General features: G+C 37.3%; 1 protein-coding gene across 2 annotated transcripts in view; it reads right to left on the bottom strand.

The window, feature by feature from the left end:
* Window positions 1-26,651, bottom strand: part of CAST (calpastatin) — a 105,952-nt gene that overhangs the window by 7,476 nt on the left and 71,825 nt on the right. Inside the window, exons 14-27 of one of the 2 annotated variants that reach the window (XM_015590400.2) lie at window positions 25,367-25,450; window positions 24,350-24,397; window positions 23,129-23,224; window positions 21,348-21,476; window positions 18,080-18,181; window positions 17,500-17,583; window positions 15,283-15,333; window positions 15,041-15,112; window positions 13,484-13,582; window positions 11,756-11,860; window positions 10,337-10,426; window positions 8,966-9,010; window positions 8,460-8,552; window positions 7,049-7,123 (exon numbers count right to left, since the gene is read on the bottom strand). In XM_015590400.2, coding sequence (XP_015445886.1) covers window positions 7,049-7,123; window positions 8,460-8,552; window positions 8,966-9,010; window positions 10,337-10,426; window positions 11,756-11,860; window positions 13,484-13,582; window positions 15,041-15,112; window positions 15,283-15,333; window positions 17,500-17,583; window positions 18,080-18,181; window positions 21,348-21,476; window positions 23,129-23,224; window positions 24,350-24,397; window positions 25,367-25,450 — 1,173 coding nt within the window. Of the gene's footprint in view, window positions 1-7,048; window positions 7,124-8,459; window positions 8,553-8,965; window positions 9,011-10,336; window positions 10,427-11,755; window positions 11,861-13,483; window positions 13,586-15,040; window positions 15,113-15,282; window positions 15,334-17,499; window positions 17,584-18,079; window positions 18,182-21,347; window positions 21,477-23,128; window positions 23,225-24,349; window positions 24,398-25,366; window positions 25,451-26,651 lie in introns of both variants that reach the window. The other variant, XM_025047753.1, reaches the window with a different exon arrangement.

Raw genomic sequence — 26,651 nt, 5'->3', positions numbered from 1 at the left:
TTATGTAATTTGTTGGCATATAATTTTTCATAGGAATTTCTTATGATCCTATATATTTCTGTAGTACCAGTTATAATGTCTCCTCTTTCATTTCTAATATTTGAGTCTTCTTTTATTTCCTGGTTTAGATAAAGGTTTGCCAATTTTTTCTTTTCAAAGATACAGTTCTTAGTTTTATTGATCCTGTTTATTGTTTTTTTCTGGTCTCTATTTTTTTTTTATTTCCAATCTGATCTTTATTATTTTCTTCTGCTGCCCCTGAACTTAATTTGTTCTTTTTCTAGTTCATGGAGGTGTAGTTTTTTGAGATCTTACTAGTTTCTTAGTATATGTATTTATTGCTATAAACTTTCAGAACTGTTTTTCTGCATCCCATAATATTTGATATATTTCCATTTTTCACTTGTTGAGATAATTTTTATTACTCTTTTGATTATTTCTTTGACCCATTGTTTGTTCAGAAGTATGTTGTTTAATTTCCACATATTTGTAGGTCTTCTCAATTTCTTCTTGTTCAATTCTAGTTTCATGCCATTGTGGTCAGAAAGTATAGTTGGTATGATTTCAGCCTTAAACTTGCTAAGATTTGTTTTGTGTCCTATCATGATCCATCTTGGAGAATGTTCCATTTGCACTTGAGAAGAATGCACATTCTGCTGCTGTTGGAGGGAACGTTCTTTATATGTCTGTTAATTTGTTCTAAAAGATGGCACAATGCCAACATTTCCTTGTTGAATTTCTGTCTAATTGATCTATCCATTGCTGCTAATATGATATTGACGTCCTTTACTTTTCTTGTTATCTATTTCTTCCTTAAGATTTGTTATTATTTGCTTAACATTTTGGTGCTTGGGTGTTGGGAGCATATATATTTACAGTTGTTACATCTTCTTGATGTATTGACCACTTTATCATTATATAACCTTCTTTGTCTCTTGTAACCATATTTGGTTTGAGTCTATTTTGTCTGACATAAGTATGGTATACACACTTTCTTTTGGTTTCCGCTTGCTTGGAAAATTATCTTCCATCCTTTCATTTTGAGCCTCTGTGTGTCCTTATAGCTGAAATGAGTCTCCTGTAAGCAGCAGATAGTTGAGTCTCGCTTTTTTATTCTTCCAGACACTGTGCCTTTTGATTCACATTTAGGGTGATTATTGATATCTAAGGAGTTACTGCTATCATTTTATCTTTTGCCTTCTGATTATCTTATATCTCCTTTGTTTTTCCTTCTGTTTCTCTCTACCTTATTAAGTTGGTAGTATTCCATTCTCTCCCATTCCCCTATTGTTTTATGTTTCATGTCTGCTGTAAATTTTTGCCTTGCGGTTACTATGTGGTTTCCAAAAACCATCTCATAGATAAAATAGTCCTTTTACAGTTGACAGCAGCTTATCTTCATTTGTCTATAAAGATACCATCCTTTTACTCTTCCCCTTTTATATTTTTGGCATGATACATATTATGCTGTGACTTTGTTACAAATTGAAGTATGATATAATTGTTTAACACACTTTTCTAAAATAGAGTTAGCATTTTCTAATTCTTACCATCACTGTAATCAGTTTTATATACTTCTGTCTTTGCTCTTTAGCTTGAACTTCTTTCAGCATTTCTTGAAAGGCACGTCTAGTGGTGGTGAACTCCTTCAGGTTCTCTCTGGAGAGCCTTTATATTTCCTTCATATCTGAAGGATAACTCTGCCAGAATGAGCATTCTTAGCTGGGAATTTTTATCTTTCAGTACTTTTACTATGTCATTCACTCATGGCCTATAGAATTTCTGCTGAGAAATCTGCAGAATGGGGGGTCCTGTGTAAGTTACTTTCTTTGTATCCCTGGCTGCCTTTAAAATTCTTTATCATTGATTTTGATAGTTTTATTATATTGTATCTTGGAGAAGATCTTTTTGCATTGAAATAATAAGCTATTCTATTAGCTTCATGAGAAACTTTTATGTCTAGTTCCTTAGATTTGGGAAGTTCTCAGCTATTATTGCTTTAAGTAAGTGCTCTGCTCCCTCTTCTCTTTCTGGCATACCCATTCTTACTTGGGTTTCATAATGGAGTCTGATAGTGCTCATAGGATCTCTTCACTTTTAAAAAGTCTTAATTTTCTCTCCTCTTCCACTTGAATCACTTCTAGATTCCTATCATTCAAATCGCTTAATTTTTCTTCAATCTTATCTGTTCCATTTCCAGTGATTTTCTAATGCATCCTTCATCTCACTTCATGAATTCTTCAGCTCCAGAATTTATTTGGTTCTTTTTTATAATTTCAGTCTTTGTTAAAGTACCGCTTCTGTTCATTAATTTTATTCCATGAATTCATTGAATTGCTTGAGTTTTCTTGTGGGTTGAATTTCTTCATAACAGCTATTTTGAATTCTTTATCAATTAGATAATAATATTCCATGTCTTTGAGTCTGGTTGCTAGGAAATTGTGTGTGTGTGTGTTTTTTTTTTTTTTGTCATACTTTATCACTGTGATTTTTTCATAGTATTAAATGTGCCTCTGCCATCGCATCTGAAGTAGCAAATGTCTTATTTGGGTAAGGCTTTATTTGATTCTAACTGTTCAACAGGTTGGCCCTTAGAAGTCTTTTTCCGGCAGAAGGTGGCTCTATAGGACAAGTTTTCGGTTTCTCTTATTGGTGTGCTTGATTTGCTGCTGAACTTGGGAGGGTGTCGGTAAAAACAAGCTGGCTTAAAAAAAAAAAAAAAGAAAAGGGCTGGCAGCAGTGTGGGGAGATGTGTGTGCTTATTAGCACATGGAGCTTTACTTGTGCCCACGACCAGGTAGGGGAATCCTCGAGTTGGGGAGTCCCAGAATTCTGTTGGCAGACCTCTTGCTGTAATCCAGGGCAGACAGCAAGAAATGCATTCTCTTCAGTTCTCTTCAGAGAACTGCCTCTTCCTTTTTCCCTTCTCCATCGCCCCGCCCCTCAGTGATTGCAGTCTCCTCAGAGAAAGCAGTGGGTCCCTGCAGCTGCAGCATACAAGTCTAAGAAGACTCCCCACTCACCTTCGCTCTCCATCTCCTTTGCCATTAAGGTCACCACTGCCTATGCCACCACTCCCCTGGCTTTGGAGCCTCCTCCGAGGTCCAATTAACCTGTTTTCAGATGCACAGATGGAACGATCCCTTGGGTATCCTGGAGTGCTGTGCAAAGTCACCTGTGCTCAGTTATGGATGTCCAAATAGTTGTAAATTGAAGGGGAGAGAAAACAGTAACGACTCATGCTGCCATGATGCTGACGTCACTCTCAGTCGCAGTCTTTGTTTTAAAGCTCATTTGGTTTGAGTATAGCTGCCCCAGATTTCTTTTGGTTTCCATTTGCATGGAATGTCTTTTTCCATCCTTTCACTTGTCAGTCTGTGTTTCTTTACATCTGAACTCTCCTGTAGGCAGCATACAGATGGATCTTGTGGGGTTTTTGTTGGTTTTTTGTTTTTTAAATCTATTCAGCCACTCTGTCTTTCGGAGAATTTAGTCCACTTACATTTAAAGTAATTATTGATAGTTATGTACTTATGGCCATTTTGTTGGTTTCTAGCTGTTTTGCAGTTCTTCTGTTCCTTCATTTCTTGCTCTCTTCCTTTGTAATTTGATGACTTCTGTAGTGGTATGCTTAGATTCCTTTATTTTTTGTGTATCTACTATACAGTTTAGTTTTGTGGTTACTATGAGGTTTACCTATAACAAGTTATATTTATCACAGTCTATTAAGTTGATAACTTGTTTGAACCCATTCCAAAACCCTACATTTTTATACCCCTACCCCACATTTTTTATTTTTGATGTCACATTTTAAATCCTTTTATGTTGTATATCCTTTAATTACTATACTTTTACCTCTTTTGTCTTTTAACCTTCACACGAGTTTTTAAGTAATTAATTCACCAACTTTACATTATTCTGAATTTTACTGTATATTTTACCTTTACTTTCATATGTTTTCTTCTTATTAATTAGTACCCTTTCATTTCACCTTAAGTCCCTTTAACATTCTTTGTAAGGACAGTTTAATAGTGATGAACTCCTTCAGCATTTGCTTATCTGGGAAACTCTAATTTTTCCCTTTAATTCTGAATGACAACTTTGCTGGGCAGAGTATTCTTGGTTGGAAATTTTATTATTTTTTTTTTTCAGCCCTTTGCAGGCTAGAAGGCACAATATATTCAAAGTTTCTGCTGAAAAACCTACTGACAGTGTTATGGGGGTTCCCTTGTACATAACACGTTGTTTTTCTCTTATTGCTTTTAAAGTTCTCTTTGTCTAACTTTTTACTTTTTCATTATAATGTGTCTTAGTGTGGGTCTCTTTGGGTTCACCTTATTTGGAACTCTGTGGGCTACCTGGAACTGGCTGTTTGTTTCCTTCCCCAGGTTAAGGAAGTTTTCACCTGTCATTTCTTCAAACAAGTTTTCTGCTTCCTTCTCTTTTCTGGGATCCCTATAATGCAGATGTTCGTCTGCCTGATGCCTGATGTTTTCCCATAAGTTCCTTAAGCTATCTTCATTTTTTTCCATTCTTTTTCTTTTTGCTACTCTGATTGAATTCCACTGTCCTTTCTCCTGATCTTTTCTTCTTCTAGTCTACTGTTGAACCCTTCCTATGTATATTTCAGTTCAGTTATTCTTCAGTTCTGTGACTGCTATTTTGTACTTTCTTATTGTTCTGTGTCTTTGTCGAAGTTCTGTGTTCATCCATTCTTCTCCTTTGTGGGTCTCATGGAGTTCAGTGAGCATCTTTATGACCATTATTTTGAACTCTTTATCAGGTCACTCACGTCTCTCCGTTTCATTAAGGACTTTTCCCGTGCTTTTACCTTGTTTCATTTGGAACACATTCCTCTGTTTCTTCATTTTCCTTGACACTTTGTATTGGTTTCTACACTTTAGATAAAACAGCCACCTCTTCCAGTCTTGAAGGAGTGGCCTTGTGTAGGAGATAAAGCTTATCATTCAACTTTGTCCTAGCTCTTGGCTGTTAAACCTTTGTGATTGTTCAAGCAGCCTATTTTATTTTTGGTGGATCCCAGTATGTGAAGGTGTGCTGAGATCTGTCAGTGTCCCAAAGAGAGTAGGAGCTCAGTCAGCACCTGGGTTCGGGCTGACTGGAAGCCAGACCCTCAGCAGCTTTTAAAGCATGCAAAAGTATACAATCCTATGAGATGGTAAGCGGTAAGTCCCACTGGCCACCAGGGCCGGGTGATCTAGAGGTGTCCCCTGGCAGCAGCTGAACATATTCAAGTACCAGAGGAAGGTAGAAGCTCCTTTCTAGGGGGTAATGGCAAGCTGTAGTGAAGCAGAGGGCGAGCGCAAAGGTGGCTCCCACAGCCTCCACTCCTGCTAAGTATTACAGCAGGCCCCTAGGTGTGTGTTAAATTAGATTCCTGGCCCTCCAGCTAACTTGAGATAAGCCAATCTGTGCTGGGGTCTGTGGCTGTTAAGTCCAAGTGTGCCAGCCCATTAAGAATCATTTTTTCAGTTCACTCGTTTTGTGGGTTTTGTGGATGAGCCTTATTGGCTTGTCTCAAGTGTACATCTTAAAAGTTGGGGTACCAGACGTGGCCTTCAAACTTGGTTTTTCAGGGAGAAGCTCCAGTTTTTCAGTTCACTAGAGGTAAGGTTTTTAAGAAGATTGTGACTAAGTTTCTCTTACCTGCTCTAATATGGGTTTTCTTCTCATTTGCCTGATAAGTAGGAGTCACTCAGCTAGTTTTTTTCTTTTTTTTTTCTATTTTTTTCTTTTTTTTAGAGGAAATTGTCTTGTTCTACATTTAGCTGTAGATTTGGTGTGTCCATGAAAGGAGGTGAGTTCAGGCTCTTCCTGTTGCCATCTTGACTTGGAACTGTTTTAAAGCTGTACCTTTAATTTCTCATAATTAGAACATATGATTCAGATGGTTATTACTATGATACCCTAAGAGTCCGAAGGGATCCAGAAGTAGTCTAATTCAACTTCCATTCCTTCCTTTCCTAATAGGAAGCTCCCAACTGTTATGTTCCATTAATGCCCAATTCTAAGAAACTGGAACTTATAGCTTCTACTCCTTAGCCTTAGTTCTACTTTCTACAGCAACATGAAAGATTATACCTGTATGATTAATGTGCTATCCAAGTAGAAATGGTTGGAAGTGGTGGTCTGGGTCTTGGGAGAGGTGAAGGTATAAAACACATTCTCCCATCCCAGCGTTCCCTTACAATCCATTACAGCATGAACTCTGAGGCCCAAAGGCAGACTGTTAAGAGATCACGTAAACTAAAGAGGAATTAATGTTATAGCAACCAGCGTGTCATTGATGATCTCAGGAAGGACTTAAAAAGAAGCAGAAATCTTAGATCTTTCAAGGAGGTGAAGGGAAATACGGTAGTAGGCAGAAAGGCTACTAAGTTTGAATATTGCTTTTAAAGTGGTGAAAAAACTTGAACATGTGTATTATAAAGGAAAAGAATCAATAGAGATGAAGTGATTGAAGATACTGGAGAAAGCTGATTGACTGCTGGGAAGAGACTGAAGAGTAAGGAGAGGGGAGAGGGTTTGTAAGTGGGAAAGGGACCTCGGGCACTTCCTGTAGGGTGGACTCAGTTTTTGTCTTTGAAGCTGAAGGCAAGGCGATCTGCAGACAGTGGGGGAATGTGGCTGGAAGGGGGTGTGAAGAATGTGGGCTTTGGGGAAGGGAAGAGGGCCTAGCACAGGGCCAGCACAAACAGCTTAGTTGACATTGGGCACCATAAAATTACAGTGGCCTCATCCATACTTTCTACAACATTCTCCAGATCAGCACAGGACTCTGGTGTTGTTTCAACAATTATGTTAAGTATGTTCATTTAGATTTCTAAAGTACCAGTTAGCTTTTAAAAAAATAAGTTTTAAAACTTCAATTTCTTTACCAAGACAGGTTAGAGGATAGGTAATTATTTAATCAATGCTTAAATAATTTTATTCTAAATAGATTACAATCAGAAATCAAATGACTAAAGAATAAATGCCACTTCATGTAATTGCTAAACAGGTTTGTAGTATATTTATTGCTATTTACCTTTGCAGAATCCTTTGCTTTTCCCCCATTCTTTGGAGCTTTGGAGCTGGAAGCAGCCTTCTTCTTGTCTTTGCCCTTAAGCAAAGAAAAGGTCATGAGGCTATTGCTATCATTAATCTATCTAGCAATTAAGTATTGGCTGCAAGCAAATCAATTCAGATTATTCTTTCGTTAGTAGCCTGGAGATATTCCGATTTAATTAATAATGGAAAACTCTGGGTGTTTTAGTCATAATTTTTTGAACAGTGGTGAATGTACACTGAAGTGATTAAGGTAGGAGGTAAAAAGGATAAAAATGAGGATAATATGGGTCACACTGATGCTCTGACAATTTCCATGATGCATGATTCACCCAAACATTATTTTGCTCATCAAAACAGCTTGTTTCTCTTGGGACTGATTTTTAGGTGCCAATAGCGTAAGAATAGGACATTATTTTAAGTGTTATGGAAGAGAAAATAATAGAAATCACCACAGAGAGCTGGGAGAAGTTACATATAAAAATAAAGTCCCTTTACCAAAAAGGCATTATTTATGATTTTCCAAAAGTGAGAAACACAATGCTGAGGCACTAGAAATTAAATCATCAAATATGGGTAGGACTGATAATTCAGTGATTGGGAGATATGCTTAATAACAGCCAAGGTAATAGCAAACAGAGCTGCAGTATTAATTCTAAAAATAACAGTGAAGGATACCCATTTCATTTATGTATTTGATTTATGGAAGAGTATAATTTATAGGTACAGCGCCACACACATACACTTGAGTTACACATTTTTTTCATTCACTAATAATCATGTTTTGAGCATCCGCTAGTACTAACGCTGAGCACTGAGGTAAAAGACACATCAGTATTGTATAAAGTACACAGCTCAGTGGTGTAATGCACACATGACTGACTAAAGGTGACCCAGAGGGTAGGGAAGCACAGGGGAGAGGCTTCCAGCTGTGGCCTGGGGAAGGAAGAAGCAGTAAAGGAAGTTTTCCTGAAGGAAGGAGGGACGGGGCCAGCCCTCAGGGATGAGTCAGCCAGCTGGGGAGAAACTCCAGAACCATGTGCATAAGAGGGTGGGGTGTAGTTAGGGGCTGCTTTCCTTTTAGATGAACACAAAGCATTACTGTTGTACAACACTATAGTGTGGCAATCAAAAACTAACCACAGTGGAAAAGCAACATGAAAGACATTTCTGAAACAATGTTAATGTATTATATATGGACTCAAAGTACAATTATAAAACATATGGAAAAAAAAAACCCTAGAAATATACTAAATAGTATATGCACGATAGTGGAATTATATTTTTTCTCTATTTTCAGTTCTCTATGGCCTCATTCAATTCATTTTACAGTATAAAATTCCATGTATACATGAACAGACATTCAAAGAAAGTATGAAAAAGCATAGTACCTTTGCTCTGTTCTCTGAGATTTCTGTAGTTGAAGGACAGCTGTCAAAATCCCCTGAGAGGGCATCAATGGGGTCTTGGTCATCTGCAGGTTTCTGAGATAATAGAAATAACCATCAGTGAAGAAGCACAAGGTAAAAATGCTATATGGTACATTTTCTCACATCACTGAAAATAAAAGATGCTTATTAAAAAAATACCTTTCTCACATCTCTCCTAACAGACTTAATGTTCTATGAAACAGGAAAACCTTGACAGCTTTATCTTCTTTTATACCAGTTGCTTAGTATTCTCTGAGCCTTGATTTTCTACTCTGGAAAATGGAGCTGCCTATCTTGAAAGGTTCTAGGGAAGACTAAATGAAAGAAATATACACACCCTCACATGCCCTTGGCATCATACCAAGCACAGGGCAGGCATTCAGAATTTTAGATTTCTAAATTGTAAAAGTCACAGCTAAAATTAAAATAAAAATCTTTTTGTAGAAACATGCAGCAATGGTATTTACCTTTGATTCTTTGGGTTTCTTTGTAGGTGGCTTCACTGGTTTGCCCTTAACAACAAAGCAGACTATTGGTTACATATAAATCTTTGTAAAGGTTTTACTTAGGTATAGTCAGTATCTATATAATCTACATTACCCAATGACTTGATTTGGGACAATGGAGTATATATTTGCAATAACTGATAAACTGGGGTTCCTACTATTTCTCCACCAGCTTTGCTTAATTACTATCATATAACCATTTCAGTAGCCTTGGGGAAAATGCAAGAGTGTCTGGTCTTGGAAGTGAAAGAAAAACTATTTGGGAACTTTCTGCCATCATGTGTTATAACTTAAAATGTCACAAAAAGTAACTTGTGTTTTTATGTCCTATTTTCTATAGCTTATATTTCAGTAGGATTTGAAGCCCTAACACAGCCTGTAGGTACATTAGGGTTTTTCAGTCAGCATTACAAGTATAACTCATCATCTACAAAGGCAAGGTCATTAAATAATGCATTTCCCAAAGAATATAAGCAGGGTCAGGTGATACTATCAAAGCAGGGAGGATTCTCGCAGGACACAGAATTGCTATCTTGAATACTGAATGAAAGCAAGGAAAGTTGATTCCTGTAAGAGGAGACACTGAAGCTGGTAACACTCTTTAAACCAGGGATTCATCAAACCCATGAAATGCAGCAGTACAGAAAGGAGGATGTAATTTGGACCTCCCTGTTTTTGATGACAGGCCTGGAAAGAGTTATTTATCATTAATTGACTTGCAACTAGGAGCCGAATAGGAAGGGGAGAAGTACAGACCAGGTAGACTCAAGAAAAACTGGCTTCCATGTTAGAGACAAAAGGCCAGGACTTTCTGACAATGTATTTAGATACAGAAATAGGACTTGTGGATGGGAATACGGTTTTGCCTGTCTTCACTCAACGGTACTGGTGGTGGTATAGGAGAAGGCAGAAAGGGAGACCCCGGGTCTTGGAGGTGCTATATCTGCCCTATTATTCTAATACTCATGCCTTTACTGTTCTCCCTAAACAGAGAGACTCTGCTTCAGTCAGGGTTACAAATATTTTATAGCCTTTTCTTGTAAAGAGAATTCATCTGTGTATATGCTTTGGAATCATTTTAAGCATCAGTGAGTGAACATTATTGAACTCTATCTATGCCACTGTGCCCAGTGTAAGTGAACGTAAAATGATATTGGCTCAAATAAATATTAAACAGAATTCCAGACAGCCTGCTCATCAGGGACACATTAAAAATAGTCAGGTTACATTTTTATGCTTTTGTTAAAGTGTACCTCCTGTTCATTTCAAGTGAGATTTGAATTTTAAAAGCTTTGGGGTACATATCCAATCTAGACATTTGCCTTCGTTTACCTCATTATTATCCAAGAGATCTCTGTATTCAGGTGGGATTGTGTCATCTCTTTCTCCCAGCTTGTCCCTATGTTCAGCTTTAGCTTTTTCCTATAAACATTGAACAAGTATAATTAATATTTCTTTCCTCCTTCACTTAGGGAATATATTCTGAAATGTAGTATTTATTGTACATTTCTGAGGCAGAACCCATGGTCTTATATTTTTAAGCAATGGTACAACAAAATGGATGACTTGAACAGACTATTAGTTGAGAAAAAATAGTAAACCCATGTGCTTCTATATGTCAATCCACATCTGTGCATTTTCTACTTGTATTTTAAATTGAAATAAATGATTAAATAATTCTCAGAAACCATGTAAGGAGATAAAACCCAAGGGTAAAAAATATTTTTTTCTGTGAGTTTCACTTTTCAAATACAAAAATCAAATCACTGTACCTTGGCATGCAAAGAAGTAATAGTTACCTCTTTGACTATTTCTAAGTGACCCTGAAGGACCAGGACATGTAGCAAATCTGAATGCACATGCTGACTGCTTGTTGCAGGTGAGGGGATACCTGCTGTTGAGTAAGCAGTACTTACCTTCCAACACCCCCACCTCAGTGGGGCATGCCTGGTCTCTCACAGATTCAGTGACACTGACTCTACCCCACCTATGGTGGGGGTGAAGACTTTAGATTTTATTTTTTTTGCATCATAATTTTGTTTTTCAAATATAAGTTCACATCAGTATTCCTATGACAATGATAGAATCAAGACCTAAGAATTCTTTGAAATGCTCTGTCTTTGGGACATCGATTTGGCTGGTCAGTTACTTCTTGATTCCAAGCCAAATGGATTGTTGAATATCATATATTATTAAGTATAAATAAGTACTTATATATGTTGTATAAGATATGTAAAATTAATTGTTTGTGCCTTGTAGACACACTATGTCTGCACAGTGCTGACCAGCTCTCTTTCTTTTGGAGTTTGCATGCATAGTTATGACGGCAGAGAAGGCTGCTAGGGGAACCTCTGCCAACTAGGTTGACCTCTGCCACTAGATGCACAGAACATGTCAACCTAAAAAATACACATAGATGGGTATCGGATATATGATGTGTTTTCTACCAGATAAAACCAGACAAAGTTAATGTGGGGCAAGAATAAAATTAACAAAGCAGAGCTGTGCTCTTCCATCATAACAAGGTTTGGTCCCACCAACAGGACACTTGCCTGAATCTATGACATGGCATAGTTCTCATTGAGGAAGTAAAGAGATACAGCAGACCACAGACAGGAAAAAATGAGATTTAAGTTATCCAACTGTTCATGAACTTCAAAGTTAGAAGTGTTGTTTTTTTTTTTTTCCTTTTGTACGGAGAGTAGGGTATTTTATGCTATAAATCTTAAATTTTCACTTTTTTTCTTTTACCTTGACTTTATCTTTTATTGGTTTGTTCTCATCTGGATCAGGCTGCCTTTGCCCTAGACTGTCAGAAAGTTGATCCAGGGCATCATCGAGTTCTTTGTTGTCACTCTGTTAAAAGTAAATTTGAATTAGTCACTGGTTGGCCAGATCAGATTACCTATTAGAGTGTGGCCCAAATACTGCCACCAAGACTTCCATAAACTCATGGGATTTTCACCAGAGAGATGGGCAGGGTGGGTGGAAGACACCAGACTGCCAACCCTTGGTCGGTGCTTTTTCTCCCTGATCTCTGGCACTTCTCTGAGCCTGTCTACCCCTGCCATACCCCCAGATGTCTTTCTCTTCCAAGAAAATAGGTCCCTCCTAAAAAGATGGGGCTCCTGGCTTGATTTGCTGGGAAATGTGTCTTAAGGTGCTTTCAGTATATGCAACACTGACTGGTGACAGTCTAATGTGCCCAGCAAAGAAAACTCACATGAATTATGATAGCTTACTCTTTGATTCCCAAGTGTATTCATTTAAGTAAAGCTTTATACCTAGTTTTAGTGTTAGCTCAAAAAAAAAAAAAAAAATTAAAACTAGAGCCTCTGATGGGAAAAGTGATGAGAAAATTGTCATTCTAATATATACTTTTGAAAGCCAAAAAGGCTTTTGATTGCAGATGTCTACTAATAGCCTCAATTAGGGCAAAACGTCTCCCCTGAGTATTAAGAACTAAAGTACAAATGGCAGCCTGGGTTACTGAATCTTCCTTTGTTGTATAGGGAATTTCACACACAGCATTTTACTGGTTTTAAGTGCTTCACAAGAGCCCAGGATTATAGCTGCTAATAGTGGAGCTGCCCATAGCCAGGTCTGGGCTTTGTCATTTGTGTCTCTGGATATTTTCAGATGATCCTGAGGCTGACCCAACAGGATGAAAATTCATTCAGAATCTCAGACTACAGCAGTAGTAAGCTTTGATGCTACATCAAAAGGAAAGGAAGCATAGCTGACTTCACTAAAGCTACTTCATCTCCATCTAGCAAACAGGGCACTTCTCAACCAAAGGAGATGGGGATCTGGTTTAGAGTCTCTCTGCCTTTTGATGTGCCGTGGTCTCCTCGATTATTTCACATTTGGTACTACACAGAAAATTAATCAAGGAAGTCTGGAAAAGCTTTGGTCCCACAGTCCTGCCTCAGAACATGTAAATAATTAAAACAATATTGATACTGAGGTTTTTCTACTGCCAGCATGAAAATGAAAAACTTTTACTGGTGTGAATGGGAGGAAAACAATGCTATTCTATGACATATTTGTGAATTGTTACGGGTGGGAGAAGCACAGACACTGAACAATTCCATAAAAAAACACCTGAAGTTAAGTAATGGATAGTATTTACAGCATGTGTCAAGAAGAATACAGAGGAGAGAATCAAGAAAGCTTAAAATTTCTTAAAAATCTAATAATTCAAATATATACACAATGCATATTGTACTTTCACTTCTAATAAAGCAACAATATTAAGCTCCTCAACTATGTATAAAATATTTTCACATATATTGTTTCATTTAATCATTTAAGACATTCTGTCATCTCCCCAAATCACCAATCTTACTTATTCTGAACTAGAAGGTGCCCAGTCTTCCTAACAATTGTGTTTACTTCCATGTACCCTAAGTAGGAATCCTATTTTCTTTCTTGTTGTTGCTGTGGTGCACATAAACATTTATAAAATATGTTGCTTACTGGAGTGTCAGGGGGTGGGACTGCGGAGTGGGTGGCTGAGGCTGGGGTCTGGGAGACCACTTCAGAGATGGCAGCGGAAAGTTTAGCGTCCTCCAATTGCTTCTATAAACAAACAAAAAAAAAATTTACACAATTTCCTATTCATGGTTTGTTTATATATTTCTTGTTGTATATTTAGGTTATTTGTAATTTTTCAGCTTCCTTCTTTATAACTGGTTACCCTAAATCAAAGTTCTAGAAGCTATTGTTTTTATAGTGCTAGCTATATTCTGCCAAACTGCCCTCTCAAAAACTGCAGAAATTCATAGAGCTGAAAGCAATGAATGAGCACACCTGTTTCCCATGGCCTTGCTCATCTAAATATTTTTAATTCTGATAATATATTAGGTATAAAATGATGTACTACTGTTGCTTTTATACTTGGTATATGGTATGAGGTTTCATTTTATTATTTTTTTCTTAATGTTAAATAAAATTATTCTAGAATCTTTATAAAATGATTTCTTCTCTCATTTTAAAGACATACTAAATCTGTCATTTGTGTTCATTTCTCAATTTCTTTTTCCATTGACCTGTGCCTTTGCTTTCTGAATCTGAACTGTATTTTTTCTTTATTGTTGTACTAAAGCCTAGTTGTTTAGTTAGGTTAATCTCCAAAAAGAGTGAATGAAAATGCTTTTCAGTATTTTTTCATATTTTTATGCATTTATTTTTCAAATATAGAATAATTGAGTTATATAAAGTAACTTGTTGCTATTTTAATAAAAATATTAACCTATAAAATGACTGGAATAATTATCATTCTTTTAAGTCATTTAGTCAAACTGTCTTAGATGTATGGGTTTTAATTTCTTTACGCTCTTGTTTTTCTATTCATTTCTTCTATTGCAGCTTTCTTTACATAAGTCAGACATCTCATTATATTATTTTTACATTTTCTAATTTTATTTTTTATAAATATTTAGATAACTATATTTTATTTTACTTTATTCTATTTTTCAACTGATATATATTTTCTATGCCATTGTCTACACAGGATTAAATAACCCAGACCCCACAAAAAATGGTTCTACAGTTATATAAGTTTGATAACTCTAACAGACTTACAATATGTTTGCAAATAAAAAAGCCCTAAAAAGCCTACAGTTGAGAAACCTGCTTACCATTACACAACATTTCCCAAACTTTCTAGTAACAGAATTCCCTTTGAGAGACTGTCTATTCTCATGAATTTTCCCTAGAGGTAATCTGGAAAATGATCACATTGTAGAGTATCAATTGGTAAAGTTGTCTAAGAAATTTAGATATACTCAATTTTAAATTCTCTTTTCATAGATGTACTTGAGAGAGTACACGCCCACTGGTTCACTTAGTTACACTGTTTAAAATTTTTATTGTGTTGGCACGGTATTTCATGATGCAACACATTTTTAATGCTACAGTGGGTTAAGGGTCATTAATTTTTTGACTGTTTTCTCTGCTCCCAAGTCAGATTCTAAGTCATTTATTTCTGCTTCCCTAAAAGTAAGGAAATAAAACCAGGAGTTTCAGACTTACAAATGATGAAGTGTTTGGGGGACCAACGAAGTCCTCAGACAAAGCATCAAGAAGGAAGTCTTCACTCATGTGCTGTAAGAACCAGGAAATGTATCAACAAACACCACTTCATTTGTTTCCTCTTCAAAATGATGTCACGTTCACATGCTGATCAACTCATTAGAAAGAAAGCTATGCCCTTCCTGAATTAACAGTCAGGGCCAAATGAGAAAGATATACTCAGAGAAAACTGGCTTGCTTACTGGAAGCGATTCCTTGGACTCTTTTGGCAGGAGTGGTTTCCCATCTTTGTCCTATCCAGGGCGAGAAAAATATGGCATTGAATCATTTCACATTTATCCTAAGTATGAACAGTTGTAAACATTATAAGGAGTCAACAGGTTATACACCAGATGTTGTACATTATAAATCAGATTCATCATTTCAGGTAACAGATTCTCTGACAAGAGAATATGCCCTAATTAATTTATGTCAACAAACAGCTCACATACATCAGGCATCCCCTATGCACATGGTCCGCAAAATATATTGTAGAAGCCCATAATCTAGTGCAGGAGAAAAACATAAACTGTTAACATAGTGTGGCATGTGGTGCTGTGACAGGGTGCTTGCAGGACCTTGTGGGAGAACAGGGATGATGAACCTGGCAAGGATGATTTGCAGAAGTTGACTAGAAAAAGCTGTTTAATTTAAAGGGCAACAACAGATCCAATAATATGCATCAATTCTGTGCCCATCTCTGCAGTATACACTGAGAATACCATAGAACCTAGACAGACTAAGTCCCTGCCCTAGGGAGCTCATCCTGTGGGTGGGATGCTCCGAAACAAGGCTCAGATAATGCCAAGCTTCAAATGACTCTTATGTGCCACTTCTGAGTAACAGGAAAAATCAATAAAGCATTTGGGGCTCTTTAGTAAAAGGAGGTTTGTAAATAACTAGTAAATCCCATTTATCCAGATACACAAAAATAAATAAGTGCAAGGATACGTATCTATATTTCTTCTAATAAACTGGTCAAGGTGATTTTTGTTTGTTTTAGTTTATTTAAAATGTGAGGAGGTGCAATGGTTTAGAGTATTACCTGCTTCCCCTTGTCTGACATAAACTCCTTTACCTTTTCCCCCTTTTCTATCTCCTCTGCAAGTTCACTCGTACCTTCTGACTATTCTTCAGTTAGGAGGCAAAGCAGAACCTGAGCTTGCTCTTCACCATCCCTTAGCTGCATAGGCAGCACATTTCCCTAGGGACACATGGGACCACTGGGGGCACATCTGCTCCACACTCAAACTGAAATCACCCCATATCTGGAAGCAGAAACTTGTGGGCTATGCTCAGGGAGCTGAATCTCACTGGAGAGGCCTGATGTGAGTGTAGTTGATGAATAGCAGTATAGAATTTAAACAAGAGATCAAGCCAACCCTCATAAAAATGTTATAAAACAGTAGGTAATTAATAATGTATGAGATCAACAAGTCCAGAAGAGGCTGAAACAACCACAGAGTAAAATGGTCAAGGAAAGCCAATTGACTGCTTAAAAACTGCTACTAAAATTCAGCAAAGGGAGAGAGAAAGCTACCACACTCCTACCATGAAGAGTTACCGCATTTACCAAACGGGGCGGGGGGAGGTCAGTAGTAACAGAACACTGACCCTTAAGGACCTCTCTAAAAACCTTGCAAATCAGCATACACACAAGCCCAAATTAATAGAAATGTCATAGTTTCAACTGAATCATGAAATTCAGAATCAAGTAGAATAATAATCTTTTAATCAGGGAGAGCTCAAGAGAGTTCCTGTCTTTGCTAAAGAAATGGACTTGTGCACATAGATGAGTAAGAGGGGTAGTGATTTGATTTTCCCAAAATGTTAATGAAGTTTAGTTGAATATTCTCTTAAGTAATGGTATGTTATGAAGATGACTGGCATTTGTTCTATTGTCCATGTGTCTGCACCTGTTCAAGTGGCTGTATTTAAACTACAAAGTTCATAATGGGGTCTCCTCCATTTGACTTGCTCTGAACAATCTGTACATTCAATGGGCCAATTTATCACTTTTCTCCATGTTAAACAGGCACTCTTATTTTTTTCAATTTATTCTGAGTTGCAAATTTCTCCTGATAGTAAATAGGTGTTCTTCATTTTGCTTTTCCTATCTATATAACGGTTTTCTAAGTTTTTCTATTTCTGGTCTTGTAAGAAACCATGTATTAGACAGGAAAAAAATGAGATAGCTAGCTTAGACATTTGATTTCTCTCACTTCAGGGAGGAGTGAAAGGCCACTCAGGAATATTTTAGCTTCATAACTGGTGTGCTAACAGGATATTAGTGACTAACACTATTTGGTATTTGAAATATTAAGAAACAAAATCTTTATATTCCAGGTGTGCTTCCATGTCCCTTCTTTATGTATATGGAGTTCAGTCTGAATTAAGAGAAAAATACCCAGCCTATTTACCTTGACCTCTTCTAATCTATAGTCGGGAGGAATTGTTTCTTCTTTTTCACCAAGTTTTTCACGATCCTCCTCTTTGGCTTTCTCCTAAATAAAAAATATACCATTTTCATTGTTAATACATCTTTTCTCCATAGAGAGAATTTCCTGAATGACTAAAGCTGAGGTAAATATAGCTATTGTTAGAACGTACATACGACCATATTTATAGAGTTCCTACAGCACCCTCATCTTTAACACTATCTGAGTTTAGCAAGCGCAGACCCTACCATCAAGCCTGCTGGGCTAAAAGGCAGTCATAAGGAGAAGGAGGCAGCTGCCACTCCTCTCTTGAGTCCACAGTGACAGGAATGCAAGGGGGCAAGGTGAGACTCAGAACTCTGACGTGTGTGTGATGTTCATCCACTGCTGCGCTCAAGCACTGATGCTCACTCAGGTTTGGTTTATTAAGCAGGATATGCACAGTAACAGCCAGCTAGTCATGTATTATGGGAAATATATATTTTAAAAAATGGCTAACTTATTTGGGCAATGAGGGCAAGCGATGATTGTTACTTTCTAGGAGTATCTGAGCTGCTGTTACCTTGACTTTATCCTCCACAGGCTTTCCATCTTCTGGATCTGCTTCCTTTTTCCCCAGGCTACCTGCCAAGGCTTCCACAGCATCATCTGGCACCATGCCCTTCTAAAAGTACAGTAGTGGGTATACTAAGTATGTGGTTAGTGCCTCCTTTTAAAAGAGACTATGTCATACAATTCAGAAGGGCATATCCATATTTCACACCTAGATAAGCACATATCATATTTTAATAATTGGAATTATCAACTGAATTAGAATCTATGTTTAAAGAATCTAAAATGTTAAAAATTAGAGCAAGGTTCTTATATTAAGCTTGTGCAACTTAGACACTGAGAAACTTTAAAGATCTACCCCAGTATTTTGGATTGGAAATAAGGAAGGCAAAGGAAAGGGTGTATCATGAAGACGTTGAAAGCTGGAAAAGAAGAAAAATGATTTTCTGGTGATTGTTCTTGAAATGGCACAGAAAAATATTTTTGGAAAATTTTCTGTGAAATAGCCTGACCTATCCTAGAGGCGGCAGCTCTGGCTGAGCCTCTGCTGAAGCACAGAAGCCTGTGTTCTCCTGGTGGCTTCTACTGGTCAAAGTGAATTCATGCTGATTCAGGTGACTACCTGTGAATGACTAGCCTGAGTGGACCAGTGAGAGCCATCTACCCGTGGTCCAGTTGTTCAAAATAAAATGTGTTCCTTCTTATTTAGTGAGCTCCTGCCATGCTGATATTTTCAAAGAAACTGGGTGAACACAGCATAGATAGTATAAGGGAAAACAAAAACTGTGTTTGGGCCAAAATATAAGACTAGACCTGGCTTCTTCTAAACCCATGATCCATATATTAGTGGCTCATAAACTCAATTTATAGTTAATGGCCAGGACTTTTTTTATTGAACGACTAGAATAGAAAATAGAATGCATCTTACATAACAAGGGTAAGTGCCATTCATTAAATTTGTGTCTTTTGTGTGGGTACTAGGTTGTAATATCAATGTATTTCCTACTGTTGGCCTTGGTCAAAAATGTAAAAGCCCTTGAATTAAGCAGTCTCAAAGTTTATTCTTATCTGGAAAGTCTATGACCTCATGTTGAATATATACTGGACTTTTAGAGTAAAAGTGTCTGTTTTATAGCTTAGCCATCATTCCAAGTAAGAAAAGCTGTTTTCTCCACTAAGCTGCATTGCAAAAGGAAAGATCACCAATGAGGAAAAGGGAGCCTGAGTGGAAAGTGATTTATCACCATCTAGTGGTTGGGCACTGAATAGAGTTTATTCTAAGGACAACGAAAATCCCTGATATATAATGTTTGGGGTTATATCCAAATTGCAAGAGTTACAGCAGGTTCCCAAGCCTGAGATAAGCACTCTGAGCTGCTACTGGTCCCAGGAACCAGCTCATGCTTTACTTCTGTTTCCTCCTCCTCTCTGCTGTAGCATCATCCTTGGAAACCACTGCTTCACAAGCCCTTTGGCTTAAGAGATAAGTGAAACAAAAGTTAGAAGAAGCAGTCTTAAGAACTAAGGAATCTGAAAATAGGACTAAGGACTGAAACTTCTGTTTCTGTAGTACTTTATGTTGCCAGACTCAGAGCTAGAACTCAGGCCTCTAGATTTCCTCAATAAACTTTTATACAAACAACCCACAAACCTTTCTCTGGTCTTTTTATTCCCTTCTGCTCACTAATCCTCAAACCTTTCTTGAGCCTTCTGACTTTTATCATACTCTGCAGCTATTCTCTCTGGTTCCCAAGGGTGTCACAATCCCAGAAATGCCAACTAACCTCAGTGACTGTAACCTTGGCAACCATAGTAACCAGAGCTGGTGGAACAGAGGCCTGGAAAGGCAGCCAGAGAAGAAAACACAAGGGCTCTTTTTTTTTTTTTTTCTGTCCACTAAACATTCAATGCTTGACACTACAGGCAGGATGTAGTTGGAATGGAACTAACTGAGCCCTCTAAGGCCTTGGCAGTCATACATGGCACGAGGTGTAGATGACTCATTTTTAGGTCACAAGAGTTCTGCCCTGGAATGCTGGCTATTGTCTTTTTGATTCCAGTCACTGCCTCTGTTTCTACTTCTTACATCAGTCCCAGATTCTGTCCTTTTTCCTGGTCTTTACCACTGTGGCCTGTGACCTGGTTCCTACAATGTAAAAGTTTCTGGAGAGTACCCTGAAACCTCAAAAAAAAAAGGGGGGGAAGGGGAGGGGGTTTAAGTCCTGTTTCTAAGGCAGGAGGCAGACCCTGGACTTTGAGGGGATTTGCAGTTGGCACCGAGGACTTCCCTGACAGAAAGCAACCACTTCCGGGTACCCAGGACCCTTGCCCTATACCTTCTTCAAGGCCCCATTTTCTCAAATAACTAAATGCACATATCCCAAGTATACCAAGTGCCTCGCACCTCTGTACTTGGCTTATCTTCGGCTCACTGGTCTCCTCAGGAAAACAGTGCTAATCCCACTTCTCAGGGTGATACTGCCCTCCACTCGCAAGCCTTTCCTAAATCTCTCTAGAGAATGAGGAACCCAACGTTCCTTCTGCCCGTTTTCCATATAAGAGTGATCAAGCTGCACTGTAAGCTTGCGATCTGGCCCATATCCACACTAGACTCAAAAGGTAGCTTTGGGCAGGAGCCATATTTTCATTTCAGCTGAGGCTCTCTGAAGGGTTAAGTTAGCTCTTCAGAGTATAGATCCACTGAGTCTGTAGTAATGGAACATATTCCACTGACGTTATTCTCTAAGTCAGATTCTATAGGCTAATGGAAACAAAACCCACTGAATTCAAAAGGAAACAAAGATTCAACTAGTTAAATATCTTACTTCATCCAAAACAGAGAATACAAGAGAGGCAAGTAATAAAGAAAGGGATTGAGAAACTACCCTCCCTTCAGGTGGGAAGGGTCATGACGATATTGGCACAGATTATTCTACCAGGAGAGTCAGTAAAAGGTAACATTGGGCTGTTTGCAGAACTCCAAACAGGCTTGAAAGATGCAAAAGCATGGTTATCCACAATAGTTGAGGAACTAGAAAGAATTTCAGAAGGTGAAAGAAAAACACAGCTTGTAGCAATTTAATTAAAAATTTAAATACAGCCTGAATTTCTAGCATAACCTTGAAGTCCCCAAATAGTAGATATTCTAGCTATATAAGATTTTATTATTTTGTCAGAATAAAATATGTTGATGACATGGAGCAGAGAGTGGATGGGAGGAAGAACAGAATACTAATTTCCCAAGTCATTTCTCAGTGCCCGGAGGATCACTCACTCACCAAGGTGGCTGGCTTGGGTGGTGCTGACTGTATACTACACATGGAGGCCCGAGGCACATCCTCTCCCACAGGAGCTGGGGCATGAGGCACATCTTCTCCCACAGGAGCTGGGGCGCCCGCCTGAGATTCCTGTGGAAAGAAGCAGGTACAATGAAGAAGTTTTAGAAATATCTGGTTAGTAACACCGAACAACAATGCTATACTATACGCTGTGAGTATGATTTTCCCGAACACCTATAATAGTAAGTAAGTCAAGGCACGTTAAAACTCTTTGGCTACCATTATTTCAACTTAGTTTTACCTCTTACCTTAGGTAGATTACTTAACTTCTATGAGACTCAGTTTCCACATCTGTAAAATGAGAACAATAATAGTACCTACATCTCAAGAGTTGATGGGGGCTTTAATAAAAAATGAAGTGCTTTGCATAGTACCTGGGAATATAGTAAACTCAATAACTTTATAGCAACTATTATTATTTGTGTTATTTCTCATATAATAATACAATATACCAATTATATAATGTAATACTTTATATAAATACATCATTTTTATATATCTAAGAGTACCTTGTACATTGTAAATAACTATGTACAAATGCAAGGTAGTGATACCATCCCAAAATGTGGTCCCTGGACCAGTAGCCTCAGCTTTACCAGGGAACTTGTTAGAAATGAAAATTCTTAGGTCTCACCCCAACATACTAAATAAGAAATTCTGGGTATAGGGCCCAGCCATCTCTGTTTCAACAAACCCTCAGGGGATCCTGACATATCTAAAGTTTCAGAACCAATGTACTATCTTACTTTATCACAAGGTAAAATTTCAAATTGTTTTTAATTCAGACATTTATGGAACTCTAGACCATATAACATGCAAGGTATTCGGCAGGTGATCATCAACAGGCTATGATTTCTTCTTTTGAAGAACTTACTATTTAAAACTATGTATAAATGCAAGATGTAAAGGACCAACAGAGCTAAAAACTTGTTTGCAAGAAATGTCTTAACAGAGATATATAAAGAAAGAACTTAGTTTTACCTCTTAGTTTTACCTTTACCTGGAATGTTATATTCTGTGCAATAAGTGTTGGCAGGGTAGTAAGTTTTAGGGAGGGAAAAGCAAGAGACAAAGGCCATATTTTAGCAGCCTTAAGAGGATGACTAAGATTTTAGTTTATCTAGAATTAGGAGGGAAAGTTATTCCATACAGAAGGAACCATACAAGAAAAGCCATGGAGATACACGATGTCACAGTTTAGTGATGTGGGGACACACCTTGGTAGGAATGGAAGCTGGGGCCAGAACACATTAGTAGGAACTTCTATTTTGTAGGAAATGGGAAGCTCCTGAGGGTTGGAGCAGGAGAATGATGTGACTATAAGCAAGCCCGAGAAAGAATAATTCAGGTTGACATACAGGATGAACTGGAAGGAGACTGAAGACAGAAGCCATTGCCATTTTGAGGAGAGTGATGATGACTACTTTTAACTAGGTCAGTTACAAAAGCAGGAATAGAAAAGGAAAGCATGGGTGTGAATGCTTTCCTGAAGGAATAATTATAGGATTTAAACTGTAAGAATTACAGGGTCAGCTTGGGGAAAGAAAGTACATTCAGAAAAAGGCAAGACAAAAACTGCATTAAAAAAAAGATAGCATAATGGGCCTTTTTATCAACCACTCATGCTAAAATACTTTTGGCCTCATATTTTTAAGATTATAGAAAAATGTTAAAAAAAAAAAAAAAGCAAAACTAGAGACTTTTTAAAAAAAGAAACATACTTCTGTTCGTTCAGTTGGCTTAGATTGTTTTTCTTTACATTTATTCTGGTCAAAATCTTCTGAAAGCTCATCAATGAGTTCTGATTCACTCAGTGGCTGTAAGATAAGAGACATTATATATTATGGAATGACTATTTTTTACTTTGTTAAAAAGTTTCCACACAGAACTTTTCCCCCAATAACACATATTAAGATCTAAAACCAAAAGCTAATTGATATAGGGCATTTCATTCATTAATGTGTAAGATAAATGTCATGCGGCAAGTAAGAAATATTAAATACCTCAGTGCCACAAAAATGTGAATGGTTTATTTAAAGTTTTCCTGATACTGCAATTTCAGAGTAATTCTGTTAAAATAAAACTGCCTATTCTTTCCAATGAAGACGTGTAGATTTTTTCTTTTGTGATTTATTTTACTTCCTTATGACATCCCTTCTGAGTAAGTCAGAGGAGAAGATCATATACTCCTCTCCTATGACCATGTGGGGTTTTGGTGGAAAAGTTCTGCCATCCCTAGTTTCTTCAGGGGAAGTGTATTATTTATTCAGGGCATGTAGAGATTTTGACTAATAACAGTAATCAATGACAGAATGACATGTGATTCAGAAGCTGGGCCCCTGTGTTGGACAGCCTGAATTTGGAGTTCTGGCCTTGCTATTTTCCAGCTGTGTGACCCTTAGGCTATATATATAATCCTTCTGTATCTTAGTTTCCTCACCTGTAAAATGAGAATAATAATAGCATCTTCCTCATTCAGTGAGGACTCAAAAAGATAACATATGAAAGGCATCTATGGCAGTGTCAGGCACATAGTAAGTGATTAATAAATGTTGCTGCTGAGAATTATCGTGACAGATAACTTCGCTGGTCAATACCGACTTAAGTAATGGCTGTTTATAATCATTAGAGTATTTGATACTGTGATTAGAAACAAACTCTAAGTGCTAACTATCTAAATTAAGTGCCCTCTTGACATTAGCTCCTAATGTTCAATGAACATGAACTAGAAATTTATAATAGCCTAGTAATAACCCCGAAGAAAATAATTATTAAAATATGTGAAAAGGAGTCAGAGAGATGAGCCGAGTGTCCCTGTCCAGTTTCCCTCTCCTTCATACTAGGCTGGCGTGCCAAGCCTCCAGAGTGAAATCTTGTCTCCAAATTATCTCAATTTATGCTTTACATTTCCATAAGTATCAGGAAAAAACTTATTTACTAACTTTGGATTTTTCTTCAGATTCTGGCAATAGTGGTTTTCCATCTTTATCCTGTGAATAAAATTGAAAAGTCAATGAAAATGAAAAAGAAAATTTTGCTTTCATGTCCTATTAAGTTTGTCTTGGGGAATTCCAAGATATGAGGGGAGAGCTTGTTTTTTCCTTTAAGTGGATTTCTATTTCAGATTTATTTTTTATAAAGTATTAAAATAAAGAGTAGAGATGTAAAGTCAAGAGACCAAATGTTATAAAATATAATGCATATCTACTTTTCTTTAAAAGTTACTAAAAAAATTCTATCTATTTGATAGAAAAATATTAATTTTAAAAAATCTTTAGCAAGAAAGATGCAGCTATATTAATGGAATATTTTTTTTAAAAGTCTCAATTCTCCAACCCAGGATGAAGAGGTAGATGTTATTCCTACAATACTGTTTTAGGTTTTTCTGGATATGAGGTTTCACAATTTAGAATATTTCTAAAAATGAAAAACTTTCCATTTATAAGCATATATAAAAATAGCAACTATTTCCCATCATGTGTTTATGTGTATCACTTCAAAGATAAATTACAGATATAATTACAGGAGCTAGTCCACCATCCTTACTTCAAACCGAAACCAACAAAACCATCTTAACTGAGAAAATAACTGTACATTTATATCTACCATTTAGAAGATCGATGGTGCTTTTATCCATATAGCAGGTAGAGAAAAAAATTATTCCCAAATTATTCCTTCTGCTTTAAGGTTAAGAATTTACATCAAGCATTGTTAATAGTAGAAAAACTTGGATTTGTGAGAATTTTAATGACCATATGGTCACGACTTAGGAAACCATTCCTTAAAGGGAACAATTGCAGAGAGCAGAGAAGAAAGGGTCCTGGGTTTCCAGAGTCAGTGTAAGAACCAGGACAGATGATCCTTAAGCATCATGGGGACAGGCCCCACAAACATGGAACGCAAACATGGGAACGCAAGAGGCCTTATGCTGCAGTCGTGCACGGTGACTAACAATGTACCGTGGCTGGTTTTAATCTGTACTCGGCTGGGACTGTTTCGTCATCTTCACCACACTTCTTTAGTTTCTCTTCTTTGGCTTTTGCCTGACAAAAGTGGAGAAAAAAATAAACAAACATTTGGATGATACTCGTAAAATAAGATGGCATCACTTTATGTACTTTAAGGGTGCTGTAGAGAAGACTAAATCAGATAAAAGTGTCTGCACGTGCTTTGTAAACTACAGACTGTGGTGAGTGGCTTTGAGGACGGCAGCAAGGAGAATGACAGAAAAATAAGCCAGGAGTCCTAGGGAGGTTTCCCTGTCCTGCCTCGCACACTCTGTGACCTTGGGAAGCCACTTAGTTTTTCTTCGACTAGGTTTCTTCAGCTATAAAATGGGGTTATTAGTAATCCTTACCTAGCTATTGACTTGTAAGGATCACCAGAGAAAAGTAAATAACATACTCAAGACAGTTAAGCACAGTGCAGAATTTAGTTACAATGATTTTAACAGACTTCATTTGTCTTACTCAAGGAGGTAGCTAGTTACCTATGGGGGAGAAAGCAATCAGTTCTCATGCATGTTGACCACAGTTCAGAAATGGAAGAAGCAGCCCGCCACAAATCTTGGCAGATCCATGGGGAATTAAAAAGATTCACTTCAACAACACCAGAACTTCTCTGGATTAATGTACTATGAACAATCAAGTCTGTTAAAAATAAAAGTGTACCGTAGTCCTATAATAGATCACTGGCTTCTAGGATATAACATTTGTATTTTGAACAACTATTGAGTAACGCTAAGTTCCACGCTATATAACAATTGTAATCTATAGCAAGGTATGGATTTAATCACAAACCGCGGAGCTCTTGGGCACAAAGTGAGGTGTGTGCATTGTCACTTAGCAAATTCCAGCTCAACCCACTTTTCCCATCTACATTATCAGCCAGGTAGTTCTCCATCGAATGATTAGTCAACTGATTAATTTTAAAAAATATTAAGCACTTTAATGAGGCAGGCATTCTTCTAGGCTTTGGAATTGCAGTTTTATTGTTCTATAGAATAACAACTCATTAAAAGATGGATGAAAGGTTTTTTTTTTTTTTTAACATTTTTACTTATATTTCTACTGCATTATATAGAGGAAGCCCCACTATGTAGCGGCACTCCTTACTTCATAGATTTGTGAGGTCTCCACCCATAAACCAACCTTTGTGAAGGTCAGGGGTCATCTGTTTAATAGAGACTGTCTTCTCCACTCCACTTAGTTACATGCACAGCTAGATCCTTTTCATTTCTTTTTG

The sequence above is a fragment of the Pteropus alecto genome, unplaced genomic scaffold, assembly GCF_000325575.1.
Source record: "Pteropus alecto unplaced genomic scaffold, ASM32557v1 scaffold20, whole genome shotgun sequence".
Classification (NCBI taxonomy): domain Eukaryota; kingdom Metazoa; phylum Chordata; class Mammalia; order Chiroptera; family Pteropodidae; genus Pteropus; species Pteropus alecto.
Note: the sequence above shows the minus strand (reverse complement) of the source record. Positions and strands in the feature narration are given on the sequence as shown.